This window comes from Trematomus bernacchii, unplaced genomic scaffold, assembly GCF_902827165.1.
Source record: "Trematomus bernacchii unplaced genomic scaffold, fTreBer1.1, whole genome shotgun sequence".
NCBI classification, from domain to species: Eukaryota; Metazoa; Chordata; class Actinopteri; order Perciformes; family Nototheniidae; genus Trematomus; species Trematomus bernacchii.
The window spans coordinates 11,963,535-11,974,125 of NW_022987698.1; the positions used below are offsets into that span (position 1 = coordinate 11,963,535).

Below are 10,591 nucleotides of genomic sequence, written 5' to 3' on the forward strand. Positions count from 1 at the left end.
ATCAGGTCAGGTACCTTCCTACAAAACACACTCCGTCAATATGTCCTGGTGAATTCATTTTCAGTTGACAGAGACATGTAGCACTTATGAGGACCAATTAACTTGAAATGTCAACATTTATTATATGAATTAGACAATTAAAGTTATTTCTGTGCTTGGACTTGATGCTTGAGATTGTTGCAACTTGTATAGCCTGCATCAATCTCATCCAAGCATTTTAGCAATTTTTCTGTTGCTCGTTTTTAACTCGTAATCTTTAGAAACATGACTTTCCCTTTGTTAATCCCATTTACTAACCTCTAATTAGATTTCGAAGGAAGTACAGTAGCTGTAAATGGGCACTGCATTAGACTTATTTGAAATCGCTTGAGTTGTTGGCAGTGATTCGGAGGTCTAGGACCAGGCTCCATTTTGCATTTGTATTGAAAATCTGAAACAGGAAGATAAATCTCCCTGACAGAGATGCCAATGGGTCATCAATAGCAGCCTCAAGAAATCATTGTTGTGTTTTGAGTAGATAAGTGCAGTCATTTGTCATCAAGTGGATCTGTTTGCATCTCTTTGCTGTCAACAACCACACATTCCCTCAGTATTGAGCTCAGTGTGTGAAAAGGGCAGTTTTAGCCTGTCCTGCTTGTCAGTGACTGCATTTCTGTTCTCACCTTCTTCAGCCGTCCGCTCTTGGTCCCCAGGATGATCACACTGTGTCCGTTGTAGACGTAAGAGGTGACAGAGGTCAGCCTGTCCCTGCTCTCAGTGAACACCGTGCGACCCGACACCAGCTGCGAACCCCCCAGGGGCTGGTTTATATCCAGGCCACAGAAGTGATCATCGATGGGAACAGGCTGCGTGGAGAGACGGAGGGGGTTAGTGACAGGTGTTGGGGAGAAGATGAAGAAGGCATTGAGAGTGGAAAGTCAGAGATGTTGTTTTCGAGGAGGCGAAGGGAAGAAAACAGGAGAAGAGGTTAAAAAAGGGAGGTATAGAGAAGAGGGGAGAGTGAGAGGGAGGAGAAGTGAAGATGACAGATGTAAGGAGGGGAGGTGGAGGTACGAGAAAGGGGGAAGAGCGTAAGTGGGAGCTGGAAAAATGACTGAGATCACTGCAGACACATACGAATACAAGAGAACAACTCAAACTGACCTTTGGCAAGCCCCACATGCATTAAGTGCACCATGTTCTGGGTTACTTCAAGAAGGTTCATTCTGCCGCGTTAATCAACAAGCCTCAGAGCGGGCAAATTCGCAGGGCAGACTAATTGCTGATGGCAAACACGAGGAACGCTGTGTATTTTGCGCCTCTTTCTGTGATTTTAAGATCACTCGATCTGACATCACACAAACACTCAGCACAAGAGATGTCAGGTTTTGATTAAGCATCAAAGAGAGCTGCATGCTTTGCAGTCCTGTTACATCTACTAACATTCACTTCAAACCTTTGCTAATTGCCTGCCACTCACTGTATGAATCTACCTTTTAGGGCAGCTAATTTCTTATTTCACCTCCTTGAATTCCTAGGCATATTCATCTTTTGTTGTTTTCCTTCCATCAATGTACCTTAGTTTACTGAATGTGATCGGTGTAGTCAACTCAGCAAAAAAAAAAGTCCGATCTTACCTCAAATAAGACTTTCTTTGCCTTTCGTTTTTGAAACTAAATATTGTATTTGCTTATGTGAACATAAGTCATTAGAATATATGTTTCAAGAGTTTCATTCGTTCCTATTCACTGCATTTAACATTAACCATCTGGAAGTCTGCTGACACATTTTTTATGTCAATGTGAACTTCTTGGAAATAACCCTCAGAAATACTGTATAAGGGATTCATTCAAAGTCTCCAGAGGATGAATCCTACTGACGAAAACGATGCCCTTATGTTTCATTTAGCGACACTGCAAGTTGAAATGTGTCATGTTAGAGTATAAGTCTTATCAGCTATTGGACTGATTGCCATGAAATTGAATGCAGACATTCATCAGATTGATTTGTAGACACAAGCAAATGTTTCTAATTGTGTTAGCATGTTAAAAACTAAGCATGGTTAAAGCTGCTATCATTTAGCAGGTTAGCATTTGAATTGAGTGCTGAAATGACCAATTAGCATAATGCACCCCTTGGACTTAGTACAGCCTTTCAGAGTATTGGGAGTCTGGGAGTCTACTATATAAAGTGTGATAGGTACAGCAGCTTAATAAACCCCCTTGGTCTTTATTATTTGTATTAAAGTCGTTTTGTTTTTTTACTTGACACAGGAAGGAAAATATCTGATAACACATCCTCAAAAAGCGACATTGTGGCTAACCCTAACCCTAACCAATGAATCATGTTACCAAAAAAAACACAGTATCTAATGACAAGTTGAAACCTTGCATTTCATTAACAGTCTAATTGAAATATAACGCTCTTTGGTTAACTGCACGGTCAGAGCAATCTATAGCATTATTATGGGTCTCCTTCCTCCCTCTGTTGCGTGTATGAATTACATCACATCTTATTTCTTTGATGGCATGGTGAAATCAAAGTACATGTTGTGAAATTCAAGAGCCATGGATGCGATGAACATCATTGTTTTTATGGGTCGCTTTCAACTTGTTTAGATGAAAGCCACTCATTATGCAGAATTATAGCTTTCACTGAGGGAACAGACTTGGACATTTACAAGAAAGCTCTTTTTTCTCAAGATCAAGAACAGGTCTCAAAGGGGTTCAAAACTGCTGACAGCGACAAGAGTAGAAGGAAGGAGAGGGGGGGGGGGGGGGGGAGCGGGAGTCAGTGCTCAAACCCCTGAATAAAATCAAAGCTCAATACAGAACTCCTCTGATTAGCATTGTGGAATTAATCTCCTCCAGCTCTTCTGCTCTTGTGGGATCCTAAAAAACCTCAATGGTGTCTTCAACAAAGCTCTTGTTCCCTGCCTATAAGCTATTAAAGCTTCAATCATTGTTGTGGATAACCCATTTTTAGTAAATCTATATCAATGCTGCTCACCACCTTTTATATTGAAACTAAATGTGTGTTATAAGTGGCAAATCAGACCATTTCTCCCTCTATAGTCCACCTACCGCCTTGGTGCACTGCACGTCTTTTCCCAGCAGCCAGTGCAGCTCCAGATTTCCCTCTCCTTGGTAACAGGACTGCAGACGCTCCTTAATGCGTGTATTGATGTCTTGGATGGTGAAGACACAGAGAGCGGAGTGGTCTGGAGGGTCGTGGCACTGCTTCTGTCCCTTGGAGAAAACGGCAAAGAGCACGTCCTCCTGTGCGCTGATGTTGAGCGACTTTGCCAGAACCCTGCCGGCCTTGGAAAGGTACGCCGCCTGCAGCAAACGGTACTCCTCGCCTTTGTGTACGCACCCCACAGGAAGCGACACGTAGGAGTGGAACTTTTTGTCACCTTTGCAGAGGCGGATTATGCGAGAGGTGTAAAACAGGTCGCCAGGGGATCCGCCGGTGGGCATCCCATTCTCAGGTGTCTCCGGCTGCACTGTCATGAAGTAGACAAAGTTGCCGCTGGCGAAACCGTAGATGTAGTTGATGTCAAAGTGTGGGACAAGAGCCAGCGTGTCTGAGGGGATTTTAATCAGAGAGGACACAAAGTCAGTATGAAGCTCGTAGTCCAGCATGGCAGAGGATTCTGGGTCACGAGGCAGCTTGCGGCTGGAGATAGTCGGGAAGTAGTCCTGTTTGCCGCCGACAGCCGTGCCGATGTACAGAGTGGCATCCTGACCCTGCGAGGGCACAACAACCCCGTACATCGTCCCTGTCTGGTTGTCACTGGACAGGTAGTGTTCCTTCTTGTGCGTGGGCTCCACAAGGATGAACAAGTCATCCAGCCGCATCAGCTTGCAGACGCCCTGGTACAGACTCCCGCAGGCCAGCAGCCGGTTCTGGGAGTAGTCGATGAGCAACAGTTTGTTAACATTGTCAGTAGATGCAAGCGGCTCAGAACAGGGCTGGACAATCAGTGGAGGGTAACATGCCTTGTTGTCATACTCCGGCCCCGTATCATGGGACACCAGGAGGGTGAGGTTAGCTGACAACTTGTAGATTCGGTTGACAGCTCCGATGTACAGAGCTCCTGTAGACTGATGCACAGTCAGGTGGTTCAGCGCCCAATCCCTCCTTTCCGATTGGAAGGCGTTCAGAGTCTGTCCAACAGTCGTCTTTTGATTCACAGAGATTAGAGTCAATAGCCACAGGGCCAGGGGCCATGACATGACCTTTAGAGGACGGTGACCTTTAGCAGGGCCACAGTAAGTCCATCTTTTATCAAAGCACGTTCCCATCCCCATAGGGCTCCAAAAAATACCGAGCTCAGACAAAGCACCTGGGATCGTGTTTCAAGGATTTGAAAAGATGAGCTGAAGTGCTGTCTCGTCGTCCTTAAGTGTTCTTCACATCATTCTGAAAGAGAAAAGAAAGAAGTGTTTTCAACTCAATAGATCCTTGATACTTTTCGTGAGTAGAAAAACTGCTTTCATGGTATCATCATAAGGCACATCTTAAAACAAAGAAATATATGTACTTGTTTTCGATTCTATCTCTGTTTAGTCAGACACATTAGACATCAAAGAAACAACTAATCATTTGTTCAAAGTGTCTCCCCGTATTTACTAACCCAAGAGATAGTCCAATATTCCCATTATCAACAGGGGGGCTCATCATATTTGCGTCTCTGAAAGAGAGATCTAACTGTGGCCTATTACTTGAACAAAGCAGTGACACCCTGTAGCTGCGCCTTTCCCCTGTTTGGGTGGCTAATTACATGATTCAAACGTATCAATTATGCGTCCATATTTTGGGCTCCCTGTTTTCCTTTCTCCCCTCTGCCTTGTTCGTTTCATGGTGGAGGAATTAATCACTCTCCAGAGCAACCGACATTCCTAAATTAATCAGGCTTTTTTCTAGGGATGGCAGGGAGTCATTAGAGATTCAGAGCCAGGCAGCATCAGCCCTTACACTTCCCTCTTTCATTTCATTAGCATATTTTATGTAGATATTTCCAGGGGACAAACAATGCCCCTCAAACACAGGATGGACTGAAGGATGGATGAGTAAAATGCATGGCAGAGAATCTTTGATGGTCTTTTTACAGAAATGTTTGCCTCCCTCTGTCAAAACTATTATGTGATGCTTGTTTTAGTTTTATGCGAGGTATCTCTCATACAAATGACAAAATAGGATTTTATCTGAAAATAAAGACAATTAAGTAAGAGCAACACAAGCACCGTAGATAAAGTGGCTTCATACACGCTGTCACTTCATGGTAGTCCATTAATGGAGTAATAAAGCTGCCTGCATAGGAGGACGGACCATCAATGAAGACGCCTACATCACCCTAAATCCTGTCTGTGTGCAACCAGAAGCTTCTCCAATCCAGCTCCTACAGGCTTTCCTATCTCCCCCTTGTCTTCCCCAGCATCCCTTTCACACTCCTCTAATAATACTTTTTTTTCTAAATCATTCAAACCCCTTAAGGGAAATGCTTCTTCATTTCCTCTAAAGATATCGTGCCAAGAGCTAGAAAGCTTTAGCTCAAAGGCAACTGTCTGTTTTGGCTGCGACTGTAAACTGGGTGTTTTCTCAGCGAGACTTCCCGGTATAAGTAAAGGTTAAATGAAGACAGCCATGTCAGATCCTAATGCGGGGGTCATGATGCGGTGGGTGCTCTCCATTGGCTGGCTTACAGGACGTCCGGCGGAGTTGAGAGGGAGCCAGGGATGGAGCGGATAGACTGACACTGAGCTGGCAGGGTCTGCTCCTGCTCCTCTGCAGCGTCTCCTGACCATCTGTCCCCGCCACGCTCACATCGGGGGAGAAGTCACTCGAGTGTCTCGACCTCCTCTGCTCAATTTGGCAGGCTCAGTTTGAGCAACTCCACCCGTCTTTGGCCACCAAAGAGCAACATCTGACATAGGGCTGGGCAATATATCAATATAACGTCAAATATCGTGATATGAAACTATATCGTCTTAGATTTTGGGTCGTAATGTGGCTTGATTCTTGCATCTTCCTGGTTTCAACATGTATTACCGCAAATTAGTGTAATTTGTATTATGTGTCTTTACCCACTAGGTCATTTCATCCTCATTACTGAAGATTATTCATCAAAAGTCTGTAAGTATGTTGAGAATGCACCAATAGTCAAACCTTCAGTGTGGTTGGAAAAAGATTTATAGGTATTTGGTCAAAAAGATTGCAATATTTAATCCTCTCCATACCCTATAGCCCTAATCTCATACACACTGAATTTGAGATTTAATATTTATTTTTCTTTAATTGTGATACATGACATCGACTCAGACCCTCTTAGTCACGCTCTGTTTATCTCTTCCTCTGCTTTTAAAAGTTACATGATTGAAACTTCCTTATTTTAGGAAAAATTATGTCCAGTTTACATCTGAAAATCCCTCAAATCATCTGCTTTCCAATCTGATTCCATCATTTCTCCATTTTTATGTTCAAACCCAATGAAAGGAGTATTCAGGCATTTTTGAGCATTTTCAGAGGAAGCAGTGACAGTCCTTTTATTTTTGACAGCTTCTGGGTAAACTGAAATATAAACTCTTTGAAGCATTCATGTGTTTGTTTTCAGTAAACAAAATTGCCTAAACCAATGGACACCGGAAACCTTTATTCCTTTGAGAGCAAACCTTTTTCTAAAACATTCTTCTTCTTTTTGATGTAGGCTTCCTTTTTTAGAAACCGATTTAATCCTTTGTGCATATCCCTTAACTCATAAAAAGGAGCAGAACATTCATTGTGTGTTTACCAATCTATATATGTTATATTTACTCCGTGGGGTGTCCCGCAGAATCCCATTACTTTGAACTTCTATTCTTCAAATCACGAATCCCACTTCCTAGCAAAGACCTTTGGTGTCATTTGCATTGTAATCTTATCAGAACCTCAAGCCTCCTAGAAGTCATTAACAAGACAGTGCTCTCGATATCCGACCGCAAATAGCAGACCATATGATATTTGCAAAGCCAGGTTTGAGTCTTGCATGACCTTAAACAACAGACACCAGCAGTGCCATCCAGAGGTTAATTCAGTATTGAGAGACTTCTGTCAAATCCCGAGAGGAATTACGGAACAGGGAGAAAAACCAAGAAGAGAAAGCAGGAAGTGCTGGTGGCAAACGAAGCAGCTCAGGCAGGCAGCAGCCTCATGGCTTCATCCATTTCTGTTCTCCCGGCTTTGGTCACGTCTAAGGCGTGCAGTCATGCTGCTCAGTGTTTACCCTGGATTATAGAGACAACTCTTTGCCCTGCGCAGTCCTCCCTGCTGAATTCTCCGCCTCGCCACTCAGACACGCTCCAGCCCAGACGTGACTCATTCACACTCACACACAGGAACAGGGTTTGCTGAGGCCTCTGGGGGACGCCAGCTCTCAGCGGGCACCAATCGTAGCATAGATGAGGGAGAAGCCGGCCTCTTTTGCTCCTGAAACACGACCCTTTGACCTGGATCGAGATCAGTGGAACCAAAGCTATCCTTCAAGTTCAGCTTTTATTGGGGTGAAATGCTGTCATACCTTAGCTCGCGCCCAGTTTGTCATGATTCATGAGACAGAGAAGGGTTAGTTTTTTCTTGTTTGTTGACCCATCTGCCATTAGAGATGGACTAAAATGTGAATAGGGGGTCTTTCTTTGTTAGCCTGTCAATGTGCATCATTCTCAGTCCTTGTTCATGTTCGATAGCATTAAGCAAGGGCTTAAATCATGGCCATGTAAAATAATAATTGGGGTAGATTTTCAAATTCTAATGAGCTATTGTGAATAACACTCAACAAATGAAACGTTGGATTTACCTAAATGTATTCTGTCAACAAATTACACATAATTGTATTACTGTAGGTTAGTTGAAAGCAATTAAGTTTATTATTTATTACTTATACTTTACCTAACCTAATACAATTATGTGTAATTTGTTGACATAATACATTTATTCAAATTCAACTTTTAAATGTTTTGAGTGAATATCACTAAGTGTACTGTATGTAAAAAAACTCATAACTTTATTTTAAGGCAATTTAACTCATAACTAAAGTTTTTTGGCAACCTTTAAACGTTTTGATGCAAAAATGTAACTTTTTTGATATGATGAGGAAACACAGTGGATAATGATGAAGGCATAACTATCTCTATTCCTTAAATAAACACAATGTGTAGACTAATTTAGCAGAAACAGCACACTGTTAAAGAGTTAGTTGTTTGCATTTTGTTATCAGATGTGTTGGAGATTGGTAACACTGTAACAGACGTGCCATGATCTTTTTAAAGGTCAGGAGAAAACATCTCGATGCTCACACTTAGTCATCGGGAGTCATTGTCGTGAGCCTCAGAGGCGATAACAAATATTGTTTTGTCGCTGTTGTTTTTTGTGGCCTGGATTTATCTGGCTGCACAAAAGCAATAACAGTATAAGACCACAGGAGCGGAAAAGTATCTTAACTACAATAGTCATAACGTGCGTGGATTTTTGGGTCAGTGGCTTTTGCCAAGAAGAATTCCTTCCAGGAGATGAGTTCAGATTTGGGGATTAAGCTTTTGCTGCAGCTCTTCTAGGCAGTCTACTGTACAATATTTGCACTTACAGTTTATAATCTTACATGGCCTCATGGGATACTTTTGTAAGGGGTTTCCTGCAAATACACATGGAAGAGTCATTGGGGGGGAGGACCTGCGTTGTACACATTACACATGAATGAGCTGGGAGGGCGCCATCCGCAACATAACTTGACTTCCAAATGAATAAATGAAGGCAATTAGTAGATCTGTTTACAATGTTGTGCAGACAGAAGTAGGTCAAACGTGGCGGAGACAGGAGGGGGGGGGGGGGGGGAGCCAGGGCCAGGGGCTGTCGCTGGTACCTACAGTGATGAGTCGGGGAATTAGGACATGAAAATGCCGTCTTTATTAAGCATGACTTGTAAATGAATGTCAAAGTGAATCACATAGGACCGGTGGGGTTTATTAGAAACAGGAATGTTTTGTGATCAGTCCACCGTGTTTTATCTGTGGCTGCGTTGTGGAGGGGCACCCCAGGGCGGTTGGCGCCTCCCTCATAAGGCCCCCTCACAGAGACGTAGACTCGGGCCTTAGAGGGCATAATGCGTTGTAGCGTGGATGCTCACACTGCGGATACCCACAGGATATCACCACTTTGATGCTGCACTGTGACATTTTGTGACAGTTGGCCTGTGGTTAATTTTCCCCATTATGTTCTGCAATGTATATTCAACCAGAAGTGAACCCCCCAGACTTCTTTCTCTGTCAGACGAAAAACAAATATTTAGATGAATGATACGCTTTGTAATGGAAAGAATTGCAATCAATTCATTTTGTTTTGTTGGCACTTCTGTGTCCCGGCATGATTTTTATATTAACAAAAACAAACCGTAATTGCCTTTTCTTTCCTTACTTGTTGTTTAGTTTATTGGTCAGTGCAGATATTGCACGCTTTAGTACTCTCCAGCCGGCCACTAATCTTGATGGTATTGTAGCGGAGGACGTCTGCGGGGAACGGTAAAGCAGCAGTATGTCACCGAACACGCTCTGCTCTTAATAACTGCAGGATGCTGCGAGGGACCTGGGCCGAGGCAAATGTGACAAAGGGGACCAATTCCAACACATCCCCACAACACAGTCAGCAGCCTGCTCTGCAATGCATGCCATTATCTTAGGGCGTATGCATTATACATGCAGATACAGTACCATATCTGAAATTGCTGTTAAGAGCAGGGCCCAGATGAAGGGGTTCTGCTACCACCGCCAGATTTACCCATGCATGCCTTTCTCCTCCCTTTCCTCTTCTCAGCTCTGTCTCCTCTTCCATAAATCTCATTGTCGGTCTTCCTTGGTTAATGGTGACCTCAAGCAGGCTCTCTACTGTCGAAGCCCTCGTGTTGCATATATGATGAGCAAAGAGGGGAAAGTCAAAGTGACCTCCAGCACTGTGATGAAAACCCATGCAGCTCGAGTGCAATAGAGGGTCTTCTATAATTCAGCGAGCGCAGAAGAAGACAGATCGAGCAGCGTTTTTTCTTTGGACCCACACAGCATGTGCGCCTTGCTGCAGCGGCTAACCCGGCACCCCTCACCCTTAGTGTCGCTTAAGTGCAAGAAAAGGAGAACAAGGGGTAAACAGAGGAGTCCGACTGGGGCTCTGAGTGATCTGTGGACGGTGCAGCTGAGGGGAATAGAGAATGAGGGTGTTGAAATGTGAGATTTACTCTCTAGCCCTGAGACAAGTACAAAACAGCTCTCCAGTTGTGTTTTTTCCTTTAAGAGCACTCTGTCTGAGCCATTTTTATTTGGCTCAATAACCACGAGCCTGATATTCAGCCTTTAGCATGAATCTAATTGTCTTGTCTTCTGTGTTTTTTGTCTTGACATCTGTACAATCTATATTGTATGCACTGTATATATATAAAATCTATATTTCTGCACAGACGGATTCAGTTACATATGCGCAGGGTTATATTGCTTTTGCATTCATGAGTCGTAGAGACCTGACAGTGAATATACATTACACTTGGCACTGAGACTAGACCCCAGCAAGTGTATGAATGAGAAAAATAATCAAA

The 10,591-nt window shown here is 43.3% G+C and overlaps 1 protein-coding gene across 1 annotated transcript in view; it reads right to left on the reverse strand.

Annotated features, from left to right (window-relative positions):
• Positions 1 to 4,286, reverse strand: part of LOC117489875 (plexin-A2-like) — a 68,609-nt gene extending 64,323 nt beyond the window's left edge. Inside the window, exons 1-2 of the mRNA XM_034139433.1 lie at positions 3,063 to 4,286; positions 663 to 845 (exon numbers count right to left, since the gene is read on the reverse strand). Coding sequence (XP_033995324.1) covers positions 663 to 845; positions 3,063 to 4,286 — 1,407 coding nt within the window. The remainder of the gene's footprint in view (positions 1 to 662; positions 846 to 3,062) is intronic.
• Positions 4,287 to 10,591: the final 6,305 nt, after the last annotated feature.